Here is a 22,766-nt window from a genome sequence, read left to right on the forward strand (position 1 = left end):
ACTACTTACAAATGTACCGACGTGTTTGTTTTCACGCCAGGTTTAAGATTAATCAAACCTGGTCTTAGTCATGGGTTAGGTGTTTCGACGTATTGCAACCAAAGTAGCGCTTGAGTGAGCTTATCGGGTTTCTGCCTTTTCTTTCGTCTTAGCTTGTGTTCATGTATAGCAGCACTGGATATGATGGGCATTTAGTGCATGGTTTTCGCTTACAAAGAGAGCTGACTTTCACTAATTTCGCTTTCAATTGTAAAGCTGCTTCAGCTATCAGGGCTTAAACCATTCTTTAGCAGGAAGGATGCTGCCTTTCTGTGGAAATAATTCTCCTGAGGGTTTTGGCATCCGTAGTGCGTTCTAATCATCGAGAGTTACTCAGCCTAATGGACTATGTTCTCTCGCAACAATGGTGTCGGGCCTTACTCCAGGAGCTCAAGGCAAAGAACTTTGGGTGGCTGCTACGACCACGGTCGCAACTCTTTACCCACAATAGTGGCACCTACCGATTGCTAGTCGGCAGGAAGTAATTTCTTATCTACCCGAATTAAATTCGGATCGCCGGGACCATTGGTCCTCTGAAACTAACTCCCGGAGCGGTCTCCGTCCTCTAAAGAGGGTGCGCGATACCACAATCCCGAGAGATTTCTCCTCTAGTGACTCCCAGATTTTGGCTTATCTAGACTCGAGTTGAGCTCTTGTGGTGTGATAGACTCCGCGTTGAATTTTTTAACGTTTACAGGCCAAATCTCACCACGTGTTTTTGTGGTCAGTGTTGGTATTGCTTTGTTTTGCCAATCAGCCTATTGCCCCAGGGGCAAGCATTGTGTGTTTTGCCTACTGTCTCTTTACAGAGACAGCGTTTTCAGCCCCACCACGTGAAGATACACACATCTGCACTTGTAACTGCAAGTCTTCTTTCAAATACACATTGCATTCACTTCGTGTCGACTTGCATTTACTGCTTGTCGAGGGCAATCGGTGGCGCATTTTGTACATCAGCATTTGCATTTGCATATGCCCGTACAGAAAAGAGAAGTTTACGACGTCCTCTCCCAAAACAACGAATTGTTTGTTTGAGAAGTCTCCGTTCTCTGTTGAGGAAGACAATTACTGTCCGCCGCTTTGACAAAAGATTTTTGCACAAAGTGACCTGGCCAGCCTCGCGGCTGGCCATATGGTGCACTATGTGCATCATCTATATTTTTGCTAAGCGGATCCTAATCGAGCTTCCTGAGAGCGTCGTGATTGCAACCGCCTACCGCTATTGACATGTAGAAATCTTACAGGATGAAGATCACGCCGGAGCAGTTCGAGCAAGCGGCGACCGCCCTTATAAGATTGGATTTGGGCCCGGCCGCCAACGGAGTAGTGCACGCCGCCCTCCACCTTATTAAGGAAACAAGAAAATAGAAGGAACAGGCACGAGCTCAAGCTCGCGAGAGCTCGTCATCCGTGCTGATTGAGGATGTGGACGAAGATGAATCCCAGACTCCTTCATGTGCTCCGAGCGTCATATATTAAGAGACCCTACTAGGGTCACCCGTCGCTGCTAGGATCACCAGCTGGAGGCATTCCGGTGGCAGCGCCAAAGGTATCGACGAGTATCCAGACTGATAGTATGACCGTTGATACCGAATGGCGCCCAGATTTTCTCCACCAGCCAATAGCGCCGGGTAGTCACCGGTCGTGGGAGGAAATCGTCAAGGGCTTGAGGGAGGTTGAGCTAGGCTAGACCACCCTCAACGCACCTTAACAAGCCGTATACACTGAATTTGACGCTTCCACTGCTAAGAGACACCGTCCCAGCGATCTAGATCATTGGAGCAAGGTGGTGTCTCGTCGACGCTAGTTCGCTGCAGCGTTAAAGGAGGTGCAGTGTCGACACCGCCATGCCCTCAAGGGCCCGGTTGGCGACCGATCTTCGGCTACCAACCAACCTCCGGTAACCAAGACCCCAGTATCTACTCCACGGCGACAGTCAACCAAAACCAACGAACGTGCGGGGTAAACCTGGTAGTTAACCTTAACAGTGGTAGCGTGGACCAAGGCACGGGACATGTTTAAAATATACTCTATCAATCTATATATTTATTCGTGAATAAAATATTCACCTATTTTTTCACAAAAACCAATTAACCTTTACTCATTTCAAGATATACCTAAAAAGTTATCTGAAACGTTAATGAAGCTTATGGTTAATTAGAAAATCGTTGTGAAAAAACATATTTAGAGGATAACGGATCTATCAAGTAGTCATTTACCTTCTCCCATGCAGCACAGTCATCATCAAGATGGAATATGCAAAACAATATATATTTCAATTCAACGAGAGTGTCTCTATCGCGTCGAAACATTTCAATTTGCAGCCATCTTCAACCACACTTCGTTTTACAGCTTTGTTGATCTATTCAATGTATTAACGTAAATTTTTAACAAAAATATTAATTATATAAATGTTTAATAATTTACTAACAAATTAAATTATAAAATCAGAATGTCGGAGAAACCGTGATTTTTATTTAAATCGTTATTTTTCAGCCGTAATAATTAGGCTCCAAAATCCAAAATATTTTTTTATATCTTTTGTAAACTAAAAGCCGTTATTAATAAACAACATTATCATAAACAAATCTCCTTTTGATCTAAAACGTGCATCTAAAAAGAACTTGCAATCTGAGAGTGCGCATTGAGATCAAGTGATTCGACTGATCTAGTTCCCCACCCCTGTAATCTAGTATACTTCTGATCTAGTATGTTTCCCCCCTATCTACTCTTTATAATTGAGAAATTTCATTATAATAAAATAGAATTATAATTTAGTCAATTATCAGTGTATTATACAGAAATGTTGAGTCACATTCGTGTCGAAGTTGAAAAAAATTTATAGGAGAAAAAATGTTTGTTGTTTCACGTAGAATACTGCGATAATTTTTTTTTTGGTTTTTCGAAAAATTTTTTTTTTCGGTTTAAATTATTTTTCAAGGTCGAAAAAAAAAAGATTTTTTTTATGTAATTTACGATACTTGTTATGTAGTATTATTGAATGGGTGGAAAAAAATTTTTTTTTGTGGTTTCTCATCTTTTTAGCGTACCGACTGTGAGAAAAAAAAATTGAAAAAAACCGAAAAATAATTTTTCGAAAAACCAAAAAAAAAAATTATTGCAGTATTCTACGTGAAAAAACAAACATTTTTTCTCCTATAAATTTTTTTCGATTGTTACAATTTGACGGAGATAAAAAATGTTGAAAAAAACTGTCACTTCCAGGAAAAAATGCCCGTGCGCGCGTCATATTTGACGAAAATAAATTTTTGATGAGTGATTCAGATAGGGCTTGGTAATAGCTAAAAAATGGTGTACTTCAAATTTTCGTACGATTTTTTTTCCAAAATTGGCTAATTGTCAAAAATAATAAAAAAATTTCAGAATTTTCAATTTTACATAATTGTTGCAAACTTTAAAAAAACAATCGATGGCAACCGTGAGTCATACCATTTGAAAGCTCTCCGAAAGACCTTTCAAACGCACCCACGCGCGTCTCTGTACGTTAATTTCTACCAGAGATATAAAACTTTGAAGTTAGACTGATTTTGCCCGTGGGGGGGTAAAAGTGCGTGAGCGGCACTGTAGGTGAAACAATATGCTTTATTATCAAATCTACAAATATACAATTTACCTTTTAGTGTGGAGTGCTGTTCAAAATCATGTGTAACTATATCATCCAATCGTTTTTCTATTAAGAGTGTAATCCGATCTTCTACAGCTTTCAATATTTCTACTGCTTGTTGATGAGTAATATTATCAAACGTCTTCATTCCCTGGAAGAAGATCTTCTTGGTAATTGAAATCAATATTTTCGAACGATTAATAAATATTATTTAAATACGATTTATAACAGTAATAAGATATAACATACGTATCAAGTATTGGATTTCGAAATCGTTCATATAACAAAAAGATTAGAAACAAGAACTTATTCAAGCGTCTTGAAGTGTGGAAGAAGAAATCAAAATCTGCCACATATAAAAATATCATTCAATTATAAATTCCCCCCCCTCCCCAACCGCCCTTCACGAAAAGTAAATTTAACATGCAAGGAGACTGCATAACATTAGAAACCACGATCGTCTTCCGTAAGGCAAACTTTTTAAAAATTAAACTGTGACGCTCATTTTAATTATAACTATATTTTAATTTTACTTCAGTTTCACGAGCTCATCCCAAAATTAATTATTACTTATTTTGTTCGCTATGGTTTGCGAGCATGGACCTCTTATATACTTAACTACGCAATATCTAGTTGCTAGGTGTCTAAGAAGTGCTGTTGGATCCTTGCTAATAAGTCCAAGCGAACAGCACAGGACGAAACGCCTTTAATTTTTGGAAAAAATTTTCATTTCGAATCTCGCGAACCATAAGAAACAATATGAGTAATAATTATTTTAGGTTGAACTCGTAAAACCGAATGAAATCGTAAGCTTTTTAGTTTATCATAACTACTGTAAAAGTCATGTATTTATTTACTTATGGAGATACGTGTATATTGTTTTAGAGAGCTATACTGAGCTTGATTAGTATGCAAAAGATTTTACATTCAAATTACTAATGCATACATAAGAGAGAAATTGTTTACATTAATTAGTATGTAATAAGATAAATATAATTGATGGTAAAAAAGTCTCACTTAATCTAGTTCGTCAGTTCGTCAGTTAATGACTAATAAATTATGAAAAAGAAAAATTTTTCAGGTAGGAGTGTAACTCATGTAAATAATTAATCAAGATTTATATTTAACTGACAGTTAAATTAACAAAGAAAGAACAAAAGTAAATTAGTATCTAGTGGGCATCAAATCCTCAGTCTTATGTGGGAAAAAAGCCATTTAGATACCAACAAATTAATACAAACTAAAATCACACATTAACTGATTATCGTTTGCAACGAGGCAGTGCCTAGACCGACACTGACGTCACCAATTCTTCAATAAAGGGGAGAATATGAGAGGTGCTTTCGCTCTTACAATCGGGGAAAAGGAAGAGAACAGGTCGAACGAATAATTAATTGCAATTTTGAATAACAAAACTTATCTCTATTCACAACTCGGTTATAAATAACTTACATTATCGCGCGTATAAACACAATAAAAAATTAAACACAAGACACAGGAAAATGGATTGCCTGACGACAGAATCACCTTGGCAGTTCACTTCCTTACAATTAAAAAAAATCGATACCTGATTACTGCAGAACGATAATTATACCCGACAAGTGATCGCCTGGCTATTTACCGGTTCACGCGGTCGCGCATAGCCAAGAAAGAGACACAACGGGAAAGAGAGAAAATGTGACCTTTTGTTTATGCGACGAAGAAGGCTGCAGGGAGTTGGTCCAGCTATTAGCTTCTGGCTGCTTGGTGGTTGCAGGCAGTTTCCTTAAAGTAGTGCCGTTCACAGTGTTCGGACTCATAGGCAAAAGAAGATGCAGAGCGTCACTCTTAATGTCGAGTACAGGAACAAAGGAGTCGGTCAACTTAGGCAGACTGTACCGAAGAGGAAAGAAAAAAGTGTATAGCCGCACAAGTATTGTCGCGAGACCAGCGTCTGCGCTCTCGCCGGGCTCTCCCCACCAAGCCTGTTGATTAGGTGGTATGCGACAAAAAACGCTACGTGCATACGCGGGCACTCTACCTTTCTCGCTCACTCTCTCTCTATCTCTCTCTCTTTCTCTCTCTAATACCTAGTCGCTGCGTTCTCACCTTCTCGGGCTCTCCTAGCCTCTAATAATACAATGAGTATGAATTTAATATCAATTGATCACTTTAATCATACTAACCTCAAAATAACGACCAATTGATACCTTAAGGGAGAAATTATTTGAATTTTGCTCTATGTGCAGTTTAACTTTAAATAAAAAAAGTTGACCATTGACAGATTATCAAAACAAAATATTGTACAGTTTCGGCTTTATTAAATTACGAAAGTTATTAGAAAATTTTTTGAAAAGGCACTAGTTATAACTGTGAACGTTCTATATCGAAGTGTGTTATTTACATCGTGATATATATGATTATAGAAAATTCCATATTTATTTATTAATAAATAATATCGTCGGCAATATTTCATCAAATAAAGGAATATCTAATGTATATTGAATTATCAAATGTTGAAATTTATAAAACTTCATTGCTTTTATTTCATAATTAAAATACTCATATTTCTTGAAAATCATGCTTGAAACATAATTATAACATAGTTGTCGCATACAACAATATTTCGGTTAAATAAATTGAAATAAATTTTTGATAGACTTATTTTTAAAGTATGGTGGTAGCCCACGTTACCACCTCATTTTTTTTCCTTTGATTATTTATATACTTTTTAAAGTATTTAGACCTGGTTTTTTGTCATTTTAAGTTTCTTTGATCATAAAATATCATAAAATATAGTTAAATAACCATAATTGTTTATAAATCAAAGGTTATTTTTAAACCAATTGTAAAACATGATTTTTTTGGGAAAAATTCATATTTGAGAACTCTACCCAAGAAAATAACTCAAAATTTTGTAAGGATATGTTTTCATAGTCACTGATTGCAAATATAACGTCGGATTTTCTAAATTCAAGATGGTGGATCCAAGATAGCGTAAGTTAAAATATTAATATACTAGAGTATTGAAGGAAGGTTTCGACGAATTTTAGTGATCGTCTATTACAATACATATGAATTCAAGAGAACTAATTTTTTATCTAATTATTAGGATCTCTTTGAGATAACTAACGTGAATCGTAGTTGAAAAGATAGTTTTCTAAAATTTGTCAATAGTCCAATAATCTGTTGAGATTATAATAAACATATGAGTTATATCGACTACACTGATCAACTCATTTTGACCTATAAGATTGATCAAAAATCAAGAAAATGGTGGTATTGATTATTTTGGTATTTTTTTGATGTCGCTATAACTGATGCATACATTTTGGAATAATCGTAAATCAGAGCTGACTTTGAAAAAATTACAATTATTGTTGGTAGAACAATTGGTTGAGACTAAAATTTTAATTGCTAGCGGTAGAAAGCATCAAAGTGGAGTTTCCGATATACCTCAACACGATAAACCACAAGTATCTAGAAAAAGACATTTTCAAGCAGCTCACATGCCTATTTTCGCAAATGTGCTCATTGCAGTTCAAAAGCGGATTAGAAGAGAATCATATGAAAATGTATGACCTGTAACGTATCACTCTGTCAAAATGAAATTATTTTCATATATATCGTATCTGAATAAAATTACTTACAATTATTTATTATTAATATTTTTTGATAATTATATAGAATTACAAATAACATGTTTTAAAGACAAAAAAAAATTTTTTTAATTAAAGAAAAATTTAAAAAATTTTTAAAACTGTAAAACAAGGCAAAACTTAAAATTTTCAAGTCTGTTTGACTCCTTTGTAACAGCTCAATTGAATCATCGATTAGAATAATTGAAATGAATCTAACTTTGACGGGGTCTTTTATGTGATCTCAAAAATCCATCAGTAAAAAATCTCTCCAACGTTCTTGTAAAATAATGTTACAGCATCCGCAATCTCAAATTCGTTATTTTGAGTCTTGAAAATCTTGAACTTTAAAAATCTTTCGTTAGATTTGTAATCGCCAACCCTAAAAAAATCTTAATAAATATTTTCATCAATATTTTCATAAAGTAACGCTTTGGCTTCCTCCAGCAAGGATCTGCCATCTTGTATTTTGATAAAATGCTTCATAACATTGCGACTTATTTTTTCATGAGAAGATAGGGGAATAGATTTCTTTGTGAACTTATAACAATCACCAACAGAAAGAGCATTGTCGCAACCATATGGTACATAGTGACAAATGACAATACATACAATTTCCTTTTGCATTCATTAAGTGAAGATAATATAACAGTAGGTGTCAAAATTGTGTCCTCTGAGCGTTAACGAATTAAGTGGTAGCCTCTCATTAAAAAAATCTTTTTTCAATTTTACAATTTTATATAGAGGCTGGGTAGAAAAAGCTTAAGTCCGAGTTCAAGGATCTCATTCAACGAAATCAAAACGATAACATGAACAGCATAATAAAATCTGCCACCCGGTCCGATTTGATTGATGGATGAGGAACTACTTTATTACATCTGGCAGCAATAATAGCGTAGATATCATTCTAGATTTGTTGCTGATATGCTGCGATATCAATACGAAAAACTCATCAGGAGTTACGCCGCTTGTGTTGGCTGCACTATACCATCAAATTTATGCGCTAATATTTTTAATAGACGAAGATGCGGATGTTTTTGCTTTAAATGTAACGGCCAAAGTTGTATTGAAAATAGTAACTGAATCATTGCGTCATATGCCAACACAAGTCAATAAACTCTGCTTCCAAATCTAAAAATAATAATGGCGAATACTGACGGAACAACTACTATTTTGGCAATAGATCGTTGCAAGTTTTATTACATCATCATGTAGTTAAATAGTGCTGACATCACGAAGCTAGTACTAAACAAAATGTATATTGATGCAAAAACTGCAATGAATAATATAAAATACTTAGTTGAGATGTGCGATCTAAAATACATCGAAATACTCACAACGCATGATAGCATATCAGAGTTTGGAATAATACATTTCTAGAAGAGTTTTCTTGTTTGAATCTGGACGAAAATTGTCAAATGTAGGATTTTGTTAGGCTGTATGTAGAACAGTTATTGAGTGTAAATGGTGATAGATTCTTGGATTTTTGCAGAAGATATTTGAAAAAGCCCACATATCATGAAATATTAGATTGAAAAATTCACTGAAATATTTCAGTAAAATCTTGCAAAGATACGAAAGAGGGTCAATATGATGAAGTCGTTTTTTTGTGAGCGTTAGTTGAACAAAAAGTTATTGGTTTATTTGAAAAATAGAAAAATCAAAGTTTCGAGCGGTGATAAAACATTTTCTTTTGAAAGGCCTTACACCGAGAGAAATCTCAGTTGAGTTGAACGCCGTTCATGGCAAGTCTGCCCCTGTGTTTAAGACTGTTTATAACTGGGTAAATGACATTAAACGCGGCCGTACAACAACAAAAGATGAACCTCGATCAGAACGCTCCGTAGAAGTGAGTACGCCCGAAATGGTCAACAAAATCCACGATATGGTGTTGAGTGATAGAAGATTAAAATTGCGAGAATTAGTTGAGGCCACAGGGGTATCAAAGGGTACAATCATTTCAATTTTGCATGAAAAATTGGGGATGAAAAAATATCAGCAAGATGGGTGCCGCGTTTGTTCACTGTTGAAAACAAACGAACCCGAGTAGTCACCTCTGAGGCTCTTTTGGCACGCATACGTCGTAATCCGGAAGACTTTTGGCATCGACTCATAACTGTAGACGAAATATGGATACATCACTACACTCCTGAAACCAAAGAACAGTCCAAACAATGGATTACCGAAGGAGCACCAGCCCCAAAGAAGGCAAAGTCAGTAATGTCAGCTGGCAAGATTATGACCACGGTTTTCTGGGATGCGTATGGAATCATCTACATCGACTACTTGGAAAAGGGCCAAACGATCACTGGATAATATTATGCGTCATTATTAGGTTAGCTGAAAGAAAAAATCAGAGGAAAACGTCCTCACTTGAACAAAAAAAAATGCCTCTTTCTTCAAGATAATGCTCGAGTACACGTGTGCAGTTTCGATAGCAAAAATTAACAATTTAAAGTTCGAATTAATTAATCATCCACCATATTCGTCTGATTTAGCTCCCAGTGACTTTTTCTTATTTGCTAACCTCAAAAAATGGCTTGCCAGACAACGATTCACATCGATTGAAGAAGTCATCGCCGAAACAAATCCCTATTTTGAGGGTTTTCAGAAATCATATTTTTCTGATGGCTTAAAAAAACTGTAAGGTCGTTTATTAAAATGTATCGACCTTCAAGGAGATGATGTTGAAAAATAAAAAAAAATTACACACGCAAAACTTTTTTTTCCTTCTTTTTGTAAAGACTTATTGACCTGCCCTTGTATCGTAGAAATATTTGTGAAATAAATTAGGAATGTTCGATTAAAATGTTTCATGTAATATACCTATCGTATTGCAAAAATGTTTCACTAAAATATTCCATAACAAGTTTTAAAACATTTCCTGGAAAGTTTGCATACACTTTTTTAGAAACATTGAAAGAATTATTTCGTGAAAAATTTTTATAATGTCAATAAAAATGTTTTATGGAATATTAGCACAAACCATTAGAAACGTTTTTCTGCAATATTATATGAAAACATTCTAAAAACATAGTAACAATATTTTCACAAACTATGCCCTAAAATATTGTAGAAATGATTTATGGAAAAAAATGCGTGAATATTCCAGAAACTTGTTATAAAATTTTCGTAAAATATTTCGATTAAATTTTCCACAAACCTTGCAGAAACATTGCTCAATATATTTCAGATCAATTCTTTAGCAATGTTTATAGATACATTCCCCAAAACATCGATGAAACATTGCAGAAGTGATTTGTGCAATATTGCCGTTCCATATTGCACAAATATAGCACTTTAGCTGAAATACTACGCTTTTGAAAATTCAACGTAAATGGCAATGCAACATTTAGTTATACAGCAATGCACTTAACGATAAAGTCACCAATTTTATAAAAATATATTGAACTATTACTGAAATCTTTTATTTCAAAACGACGCTGTTCAAATAATTAAAAAGATAGCAATTACTTTATTGACCATGAAGGACCTCACAGGTTGGGTGCTCTCAAAGTTGGCGGATTTTAAAGCAATGAATGTATCAATGGAAACCAGAATCCAGCAAAAAAGCTAATCATATAGAAAAAATATGATATACAAGGATTTCGTAAATCGATTGTTCGAAGTATTGCGTTTATACCATCTGATGCCTAAAGCATCTTCAAGATTGCCCGACAAATTCGCAATGGTCAGATCAATTCCGGCTTTTTAGTAATTAAGAGCATAGGTCAATTTCTTACTTACAGTGATTCGCATACATTATTAAACATAAGTATGAAGATCTGTCACGAATATTAATACAAGTAGTGATGTCTAGCGCGTTCATATTTTTCATCGTTTATTCTGTATTATTATTATAAAGAATTCTATGCTTTCAAACCCTTAACATATGTCGATATTAATTGGCAAATCAAGATTTAATCACGTTGTTATTCGCCGATTTAGCAATAATGTCAAATATAATAACGTAACGGATTTTTAAGAATTTAGTTAATGGGCAGTGAACCAAGTTAATCTCTTTTTGTTCTTTTCGAAATAAATGGAACCGTCAACTGCGTCTCATAATTCTTTCATTTTAAAACTTTTTTAACATATCGCTCTATGATTTCAAGCTATTCGTAAAATATCTGCATATCAATTACAGATATGTTATTTTAACTGTTTTTCAGCTGCTTATCTGTTATTATATGGAGTGTTCATTTTCATTTATAAATTAAATTTAAAAGACTTTTAAAATTAAAGATACCGATAGCGTCGAAATTAATTGATTATACTTTTTATGCAATATTGATTTATCATTTTCTTCCTTCTTGGACATGTTTATTCCAAGCTTAATTTCATAATAAACATGTTAAATAAATTGATGTTCTATAAATAAATGTAATTGAAGGGTATTAAAATGACTTCATCGTATTAAGTAGATAAGCAATGTCTGTTTTAAGACAGATTTGTTCCTAGGAACTAGTCTTTATGCTTAAGCATATTTGTATGTTTCAGTACATATTCATCCCTAGGGATTAAAGTCTCCAGTGCTCTACTTCTGGTAGTTTTTAATCAGTAGAATTAATTTATAGACAGATTGATTTCATTTTAATTTATATTTTAACTATTCAATTAAATAATGAATATAGAAAGAACGCTTCGTTACGTGTTTAGCTGAGCTACATTTTTTTTTTTTTCAAAAAATGAACTGAGGCGTCGGGGAATGGAACCAGCGTTCTCTGGGTCCACAAGTCAACGCTCTACTATTGGAGCCAATGCGACGTGTACCTTGTATAATTCTTAGTATGTATATTAGCTACATATTTGACATAAGCGGCCGACATATTTATCCGAGCGCGTAGTGGTGGTGAGGTGCGCGCGCTCTCTATATTTGTAGCTGCGGGTGGCTTGGAAGCACACGAAGGTGGGGAACACGTGCTCTCTCTTTCTCGTTCTGATTCAGCGTGGTTTGTTAGTGTACAGTGATGGGGAATGCGGCTCTCTCTCTTTGATGTCTCACTCTCTCACTCTCTCTCTCTCTCTCTCTCTCTAGACTGATCCCGTCTTCAGACGTTGCCGGCCTCTTTCTCACCCTAAATCCCGTAGTTAGTCATATTATAACGCTGTCTCTCTATCTAAGCGAGCACTATAATAGCCTTATTCGATTTCGGGAGCTTTACAACCCCGTAGTTCATTTTAGACGAATATTAATTAGTAAAATTTATAGAATTTATTAAATAAATGATTTATCGTTTAATTATACATTGAATACAGAATGGTCTATCTATAATCTTTATTTTCAGTAATTGACATAGCTATTTCAAAATATTTAGATGAATTTTTATATTTATTACTATCATCCATGCTTTCGAGTTCAGATTGCATCTGTCTATCTTTAATCAAAGTAAAGAATTTTTGTAAATTTTTAACGGCACATGCAAAGTTAGCTCGATTACAGTAATGATATATACATGGCATTTTTAATGGCAAAGGCGGACTCTGAATGGTGGACATCGCATATCACTTTTAAGATCCAAAATTTTTCTGTAAAAGAAAAAAAAGTTTCTAATTAATATTAATTTAAATTGCTGATTATATGACAAAAAAAATTTTTTTTTTATATTTACTTTTCTGGTAATATTTTTCAAAGACATTGTTTGTTTGCAATCCTTTTACATAAATATTTTTAAAAGTCGGTAAATGATTTCTCAAAATACACGATAAAATTATAGTGTTATAATGCCAGATCTCCATAATATACCATGTTGAAATATTTCTAACCATCTATTCATTTTACGATATATGATAGGAAGTTTAAGCCAATGATGTAACAGTTCAAAGAAAAGCACAATTGGAAAAGAATCAATATATAATGGTAAATAGATAATAGATATTGTTTCTCACATACAAAAGACTCGTTTGAGCCTTAAAAGCCTTAAATATCTAATACATAATACATTTGAAATGATAAAGAATTTAATGTGAATTTTATGAGATGCCAAAGGTGTTATGAGGGTTTATGTATGAGATTATTGTATTAGAAAGCACATACCTCACCACCATTCGAAAGTAGACGGCGTCTCAGTTTTCCATTTTATTACCTCCTAGGCTACAGTGTTTACAGCATCATCTTAGTGGCGCGAGCAAAGCTTAGTATACCTCATCCTTTCTCAGAAATACTACTATTACGTCTTGGGCGTTAGCTACACGTTAAATCTAACATTTAAGACATACCAATATAAAATCTAGTGGGCAAGGCTCATTTTCATTTTCCATATATATTTCATATATAATATAAAAATATGAACAATAGAAAGTAGAGAAATAAATGAATGAGTGTTATAACACCTGGAATCTTATCGTAGAGATATTTCGTAGATCAGGTTTAAAAATGCAGAAAATGACTAGTTGAGTATGTTCTAACCAAGTAATGTTTATTTAAAATTTAAGAAATGTGTCAGATACGTCAGAGCTGTAGTTATCAAATACACCAGATTGACATACGAGGTGTGTTCAAAAAGTAAGGTGACTTTGTATTTTTAAGAAAAAATATTTATTTATTTATCAATATTTATGTTATCCCCTTCAAAGTAATCCCCCTCAGATACAATACACTTATGCCAAAGGTTTTTCCAATCCTCAAAGCACTTCTCATAAGCACTTTTCGGTATAGCCTTGAGCTTTTCCAGCGATGCAGTCTTTATCTCTTCAATCGTTGCAAATCTCCGTCCTTTCATAGGTCTCTTTAGTTTTGGGAACAAGAAACAGTCACATGGGGCCAAATCCGGTGAATATGGTGGCTGAGGCATGATTGTGGTGTTGTTTTTGGCCAAAAAATCTCTCACAAGTAAAGATGAGTGAGTAGGGGCATTATCGTGATGCAAAAGCCATGAATTGTTTTTCCACAATTCTGGACGTTTTCTTTGTATTGCTTCTTGCAAACGGCGCATAACTTCAAGATAATACTGTTTATTGACCGTACGTCTATATGGTAAGAACTCCTGATGCACCACGCCATGGTAATCGAAGAAAACAGTGAGCAAAACTTTGACATTTGATCGAACTTGGCGTGCTTTTTTCGGTCTTGGCTCATCTGGGCTCTTCCATTGGGACGATTGGACTTTGGTTTCGATATCATAACCATATACCCATGATTCGTCACCAGTTATGACCCTTTTGAGTAAATCTGGGTCGTCGTTGACGTCATTCAACAGTTCTTGAGCGATGTTCATGCGACGGTTCTTTTGGTCAAAATTTAGCAATTTCGGAACAAACTTCGCTGACACACGTCTCATGCCCAAAACGTTAGAAAAAATTTCATGGCACGAGCCAAGCGATATACCAACATCCTCAGCAACTTCTCTAATAGTGATTCGACGATTTTCCAAAACAATTTTCTTCACTGCTTGAACGTTTTCATCAGTTGTTGACGTGCTTGGGCGTCTAGAGCGAGGCTCGTCATTGGCATCTTCCCGGCCATCTTGGAAGAGTTTGTACCACTTGTAAACATTTTTTTTACTCAGAACAGTTTCACCATATGCCATCGTCAACATTTCAAGTGTTTCGGAGCACTTTATTTTATTTTTTACACAAAATTTGATGCAAATCCTTTGATCCATATTTTTCGATAGCAAGAAATCGTCGGGCACGCAAAACACTTATAACCTTTACGCCTCTCACAACCAAACAAAAAATGATATACACTTGAAACTTGGTACAGATGTTCGGGAAGAGTGTACCAACATAAAAAAACAAAAAAATCGATAATCGAAAGTACGTTGCCAGTAAAATTTGAAAAGTCACCTTACTTTTTGAACACACCTCGTATAGATGTGAAACGGAGGTCTGAGATGCAGATTTTAACTTGACTTCTTACAAACTACTCACTGTGACGCGTTACGGGCTTTTATAGCTACCTAATTTCGTTCAATTTTCGATATTTGCAATCTTAAATAGGTTGTGCTTGCTTCATTGTAATTCGCAGAGTAAGACTTTTTAAGTTGCCACCTGTTTGAGAGTTCATAAGAGTGCAATGATTTTTGCTAACGTATACGGAATTTGAGTTTCTTTAAGAGATTGAGTTTCTTTAGGAGCTTGAGTAAAGGAATTTGGGAGGCGTCGTAAGACATAACACTAGTACTAGTAGTGGTAATAGTAGTAGTTTTTTTTGGGGGGAGAGGGGGCGCAAGGCGAAATGTATTGACATATGACAGCGGAACAGCCTACTGTGATAGGCTCACGGTGCGCATCCCACTGCACTACCAGCTAAAACTTCTCTCATCGCTCATGGCTACATTCACTCCGGTACCAATTTTTGTGTCCCTACGGTCCTCCAATTGTCTTGCCAGCTCAGCATGGTCTCCACTCTATATGCCGCTTCTTCCGGCTGAGCCAGTAACTCCTCGCTCGTAAAAAGGGGAGCATCCTCATCCACGGATGAATGCTGGGCCTCACGCTCAGGATCATCAGGAAAGAGGGAGTCTACGATGTTCTGCATATCCTCAGGGCCCATGGGTGCCATCGGCGCTATTTTCCTAAATCGTTTTGTAGCGATTCGGTATCCCAATCTCCATGTATCTCTGTTGATACCCTCCGTAAGCTCCGAGAAAGGCCTCTTCATACTGTCGCGAATTACATTCACAAGGCGCTTTTTTACACTCCTATACAATACCACCGTTTCAGCATCTCGTTGTCTCGAGCGGGTTAAGCGGGTTATTTTTCTCCATTAGTGCTGACATTCCTGCCTAGGCTCGACGATCTTTGGAGTCCATTAGTACGCCAGTTGGTGAAATGGCCTGATTGAATTTCGCAGCATATAAGAGTTACACCTGTCCGCAATGGTGCGCATATTGTGCTCAATCAGCTCTACGATCGACCCTCTGCTGTTTAACGTGCTCCAGTCAGCCGAAGCCGGTATATGATGCATTACCTTTCGGAGCGCCGCTTTGTAGAGTCTCACGACATTCCAGTCTACTGTAGCACTCCAAACCGGTTACGCCACCTGTTGCTCATGAACGGCAAAAGTCACGTACTGGTAATCACTCCCCGTGTTCCAACACCTTCCAATCCACAATGTAACGGGAGATCGCCGCCAAAACCATTGTGACATCAACAATCGACCCCCGCGTGCCCAGTCTTCGAAACGTTGTGACACCGCACTCGTTGAGCACAGTGAAGTCAAGCCTTACAGCCATTTTCGACACTGCTTTCCGATCCTTGTGTCCATTCCGTTGGCACCCGAATTTGTGGTCTTGTGGTTGATTTATCCAACCACGACGATGTCTTCGCCGAGCTCGGTGATAGCATCTTCTACCGCTGCCAGTATTTTCCTGAAAATACCCACTCGGTTGTTCAAGGACATATAACAGCTGACCCAGGTCCTTTGGCCACAGACGAAGCCCACACCGGTATCTTTTTGGATGATAAGAAACTTGTCCTGCTTCTGGATCTTGATCGCTGCTCTTCCAGTAAGGTTGCGAAATCAAAGGTCATGGCCCTCGTCTCTGTATTGCTCGCTGAGTAGCAGAAGATCTGCGCTCATCTCCATTGCATTCTGTTCCAGCAGGTCCTAGGCCAGTCTCGCTCTTTGTAGGTTAGCTTGGATGATGATAACTACCATCTCTAAGACATTTTCTCCCCCATCGCAGCCGCGCAGGCTGTATATTTAGTGCGGCTCAGGTAATGGGCTGCATCTTCTAAAGGCTCCAATAATCCACATAAGCTGCAGCGCGGGTCCTCTAAATAGTCTTTGGCCTTATGCTCCATCTTGCCGCATCTCCAACACTGGTTCGATCTGTCCGGTCCAGTGCAGTCAGCAGAGTTGTAGCTGTACCCGAAGCATTTTTACACCTAGTCAGCATTTTCCTGATCTGTACCGAGCAATTCACCCATCCGGTACGTGTTTTCCTTTTGCTAGTCGCGTGTTCATTGTCACTTTAGCCAACCCACGGTGGTCTTGAACAATTTTAAATCGAATTTGTCTGAACCTCTGGGATTTTTCCAAATTATCAAAGCAGAAGTAAAATACAACAATTTCAGCTAAAAATGAAAATCTTTGGTCGAGCTCTGCCGAAATAAAATCAATTTTTGTGTTTTTAGGGGAATTCATTTATTTTATTTTAAATCATTTTATAATAAAAATGTTATACTAAGAATTTCTGTAACAGCAAATTGAGCTTAGTTCATTCTAATTAAAGAAGAACTTAATTCATCTTTGTATCTTAATATTTTTCTTCCACTGCAATATGCGGTGACGGTAAACGTCAAATTAGCGCTAATAATATAACCTAATTGCTGCCTGCGGGGGCAGCACCTACCGTGGAGACGAAAAACGTAACGAAGGAATTCGGCGCGCGAGCAGACGGAACGCGCGCGATTGGAATTGAACTAGTGAAGCACTGACCATCATCACGTTCGCCCGCTTTTCTTTTCGCTATTGTCGATCCGTGTGCCGTTAAGACCAAAAACCAAGAGAGGAACGCCCAGAGCAGTACCAGTAATCGCTGTTGCCGAGGTGCCAGATAGCTGCCAAAAGGAGGAGTCTGAGGCGAGGGAGAAGCGTCGCCCTCCACGAGGCCAACAGAGTGTGTGTGAGGTTTCGCCATCGAGGGCGAAACCGCGTGCGCGCGAATTCGTGACCCGCGACACAGACAAATAAAAAGAAACGGTTTCCGCGCAGTGCGATTCTCCATCGTCCGCTTCATACGCCTGTGATATTAAGGTAAGCTGGCCAGCTTATATTCGCGGTCGCGATACAATAGCCCGAATAACAATTAATTTTCCGACATCCCAAGCGTGCATGTACTAGCTCTTCTAACAAAGAGCAGCGAGCGATCCGACACTGCATGTTGTCGTCGTGCGAGCGTCGAAGTAAACAAACACGCGGGCCGATCTGATGTAGCATATAATAGATAATAAAAGGTTCTGTTCGAGTCATTAACGAGTACTCTCGACTATATTATTTCATATCGCTTCCACTCACTTTCTAATAGGTTAATAGATTTACTGGTTGACTGACGCCTGTCTCCCCATGCTCTCCGGATTGCGTTTTGAGCATAGATGATTATATTCGCCTTTCAATAAAGTTGCGTGAATAAAAATAATTAAACGGTATCCACCCCGTTACATGGCGCCCAACGTTAAAGAACCTACGGTGTTTTTGAGTGTTCAAAACACCGGTTCTCAATAGTTACCTTGCGCTCAGTCAACCAGCGACTTAGGTGGCAATCAAGTGTTGTTGTGCACACTTGATACCGAAAGGCCACAATAGTAAACATAGCCTGTTAGTTAGCTTGCGAAGGCCCGCCGCGGCGTAAAAGTGTAAATAACAACTGTAAACGCGTGCGAGTGCGACCGTAAGGCTCTTAGAAGCGTAAACATCAATAAATTTTGGAAGTTGCCGCAAATCAATAATATTGTACCCGTTGGCCCGGGGAAGACTAACACCGGCAACTTTCAAACGAAATTAATTCAATTTGATAATTTTATTTGATATCGATTGCCTTAAAGTAAACGTTTTTTTTTCTTAATATTATTAGCCGCGGTTGTTGATGATTACGCTAAGCGCTCGTTAAAATATTTTAGATACTAACCAAAACAGCCGCGCTAACATTATATTGCGTATTGCGGATCATTATATTGCGTATTAATGAACGAAGAGTCTTTCGGCAGATAAATCGTAAAACGCCCTTGATCAAGCCCAGTGTCGGCTAATAAAATTTTTTTTATTTTCATTTTGCGTACGAATTTTAATACAGCACTCGCACTCGTATAACAAGCCTGTAAATTTTGCGTAAAAATTAGCCGCAAGTCAACTAACAGAGAAAAATGGACCGCACTCAAACAGAAATAGAAAGCTGGGTGTTGACGCTCCAGGAGGAGGAAATCGAAGAGTACCTCGAACAACTGGAGCTCAAAACAAGCGGGACCAAGCTCTCGAGAGCTGCATACCTGGTTACTCGGCGACTACTCCGCAGCAGATTTCGCGGAAGTCGACAACCAGCACAGCAGTCCAGCCAAAAGAGCCGCCATACGCTCGGAACTAATTGTATCCCTATGCCCCGCGTTTTAAAGCGAGGTCTCTTTGAACGGCAGATCTCGCAAGTGCCAACCGCTCCGCCTCAACGGGGTGACGCAGTGAACACCCAGAAGGGTGGCCAAAAGGTGACTCTGGCTAAGCTTGCCAAGCAATAAAGGCCGTGGATGGCGACCACGATAAAAAGCTGAACTTGAACGCGATGAACCCCGTTTTGACCCAACGACAGAGTTTTTGAAAGCAAGATCTGACTTCGGGACGGAACGGGGTAAAAACAACCTTTCGAATGACAGATACCCACCAGTGTGAGCGGGGATGACCGAAACGCAATGGGGAGACATGCCCCGGCATGTCGAAGCGATGGACATGTGAGTCGTGGGAGAAATCCCTTAATACAGGAAGGTGGGGTGGGATGTATTTTGAACGCGAGCCCAGGAGGGGAGGCTTAGTTGGTTGATCGTCTCAGGAATCTTCCTCTGGCTGTCCTGGCTGAGTCTCTCCTCTGACATCCCAATTTGGGTTGGCCTCTGCGGGGTAGTGGTACCAGGTCAAGCAAATCTCATAAGATTTGTATGCTGCGTGCTTCCGACGCAGTAGACGTTGGGGCAACTAGAGTCCCGTCGCGCCCAAACCGAGGGTCAAGCCTTTAGTTCCGCTCTCCTTGAGCGTCGAACCGTGAAAAGATCGGTACTCCTTCCGAGGAGGTCGCCGCCTTAGATTAAAAAGGTTTCGACTCGCTGAGTCGCGCCAGGGATGTCGTAGCAAACTTGACTTCCGGATCCCCAATATAGTTGAAAGCGAAGGGGTGAAAGACAGTGGGCTATGCCAACTTATTGGCGCCCAGAGAGAGGGGTGGTAATGTCTTGAAGACGCTATACCACCCTCAAATCGGAAAAGTGTGAAACAACGCATACACTAGCTGTATCCCTATGCCTGGAACACACAGTATCCGAGCAGGAGGGGGAACACCCGCTAGCCCAGTTAATGCAGAGTACGGAGGTAATATCGCGAGTGCAGAAAACCGCGATAAACATCGCGAATGTCCTGGACAGCGGAGAGAACGCGAACAGTAATAAGAGTATTACGATAACAGCTGATGATGGCAGCCAGTTCCAACTCCCGCCGGCATTCGCGGTGATGATCCAAGACCTCATTTTCCGGTCCAGAGAAAATGAGAAGAAACTAAAGCCGCTAGACTCACTGAGTTTGAATATGTCCAATTTAACAAAAATATTAGACAAGATCCTCAGCAACAGCGTCAATGTGAAGGACCAATTGGACAGTTAATCCGCCAGGATCAGCGCATTAGAAGACGCCGAAAACAGAAATATACGGCAAGACGATGCGAATAGTTCCAACGAAGTGCGGCAACAGGAGAACACGCGTAGGAGCATAGCATTCCAAGACATCTTCACATGCCATTACGACACCAGGCTACTCCAGAGCACTCCAGCTGGACCCAGACAGAGGCCCACGGGGGCCACCGGCAGGACCCCCCACCGGACGCCCCCTTTCAGAGAGGGTGGACAGCATCAACTCGGTGGAGTTAATGCTGAAGTGGACCCGCCGAGCATGTGGTCATCCCACCAGACGTCAAACCCGTGGTCGATAACAAGAGACGTCGGCCGCATTGTCTGAGGATGGAAGCTCAGATTCTCCGGAGAGGGCAATGCGAGCATTGACACCTTCTTGTCAAGGCTGGACAGCTCGAGGAGCAGCGCAGGCTCCTGGCAGTATCTGAGCTACTCGTCGGTCCCGCCCTCGTCTGGTACGAGGCAATGAGAAATGAATGGTTCTCCTACGCGGACTTCTCCTACGGCTGACGCAAGAGCATGGTTTGGGACCAGCAGACAACAACAGCAGCGTTCAACGAAAGAGGTTCAAAACCGATATCAGGGCTCAGACGAGCCCGCGAACGTCAACATCGCTAATATGATGGGCCTAATGAATCGGCTGAACCCCAAAATGACGCACGAGAACCAACTGGACCTGCTGCATGCCAACCGCCTCCCGGAAATCCAGAGCCAAATACGGAGATCGGAAGTAGATTCCATACGGACCCTGAACGACCTGGCCACGGCGGCCCAGAATAACTTGCATCAGCGAAGGATGGAGCGGACGGTACCAGACCCTCAGTCGACTCTATACCCTGAGTTAGCGTATCACCCCCGCACCGACGCGAGCAAGGGTCGTAAGGGCAAGGTGGCATCTATGTCCGGTGACAAACCGGAAGTTAACGACAGGTTGGACCGCATGGAGAAGGTACTCGAGAAGGTAACGCACCAGGTCGTCTACACGCCGACGCCCTCAGGGGCGACACCTAATCCGAGCCTGGAATCGGTCGATGGCGAAAAGAAAGTCCTATCTCCCGATGTAGTGAAACAAATGTTGCTGTCTCTCAGGGAGATATCGGAGGGGATAAAGGATATTCGCGCCGGCAAAAACCCGACTTCCGAGGACCGAGCCAAGAGACCGGGGACTCCTCGCACACGAGGAAGAGATTTCTCAGGGCCGATCAAATGCGCCGAGTGTGGCCTACTGGGGTACAGCAGGAAGTTCTATCCCCAATGCAATAAGGGAAACGGGGAAAGGAGTGGTTAGTTGGGGTTGACCCCACTCCTTCATCCCGTAACCCAAACCCCGTTGAAGAGATCTCGCGGCCTTCGTCAACACAGCCCGGGCCGTTAGTAGCGATCGTGTTGAGCGACGAGAGCGAGAACTCCCTTAGTGACGCCAAAGATGAGCGTGGCGGTAGAGTGCACGTGGAGAAGAAGGGTAATGACGTTAGTAAAGCCAGAGACCCTGGACCGGCCGAGGCGGTGGCGAATGGATCGCACACGCCCTCGGGGGCAAGGGTAGCGGCAGATAAATCGTCGACACGTAATCCCATGGAAACTCCGATCGTCCGAACCGAGGTGACTCGGACGACAAGTGACGTCACTCTACCACGCGAGAGCACAGTGGCTAGCGCTATGGTCTACAAGGAGCAAAGCTGTGGAGCCGTCGAAACTGTTTCCCGATATTCCCCGGAACAGGAAACGCGTTTGTGGCTACCGGTGAAAATAGGGGACTTCCAAATACGGGCCCTCTATGATCCGGGAGCTTCCACCACAGCCATGGGTAGTAATGCTCTACAGATAGCGTCTGTGCTAGGCATCAGATTGGACATCATCCACGCGGATACAGCAGGACTACCAGACGGTCGTAAGTTAACGATCGTTGGTCACGCCATGCTGCCGTTCACCGTGGGGGAAATGACGATGCCGACGAGAGTAGCTATCCTCCCTACCCTCGTCGATGAATGTATCTTAGGAGTAAACTTTATTAGGTTGTTTGGAGCAGTACTGGATCCGGATGATGATACATTACTGCTCAAGAAATCACAAACCAAGATGAAACTAGAGGTAGCTAGTTTGGAGGCTGGTCCGAGATTAGCTACTATCGGACTAGCCGAAGCAACAGCCTC

At 39.6% G+C, this 22,766-nt stretch overlaps 1 protein-coding gene across 2 annotated transcripts in view; it reads right to left on the reverse strand.

Annotated features, from left to right (window-relative positions):
• Nucleotides 1–22,766, reverse strand: part of LOC131671708 (disks large 1 tumor suppressor protein-like) — a 1,979,893-nt gene that overhangs the window by 1,173,020 nt on the left and 784,107 nt on the right. For both annotated transcript variants that reach the window (XM_058948341.1, XM_058948331.1), the window contains exon 7: nt 3,674–3,815. In XM_058948341.1, coding sequence (XP_058804324.1) covers nt 3,674–3,815 — 142 coding nt within the window. The remainder of the gene's footprint in view (nt 1–3,673; nt 3,816–22,766) is intronic.

The sequence above is a fragment of the Phymastichus coffea genome, unplaced genomic scaffold (genome assembly GCF_024137745.1).
Source record: "Phymastichus coffea isolate CEN01 unplaced genomic scaffold, Cenicafe_Pcof_1.1 PCOF00010, whole genome shotgun sequence".
Lineage (NCBI taxonomy): Eukaryota > Metazoa > Arthropoda > Insecta > Hymenoptera > Eulophidae > Phymastichus > Phymastichus coffea.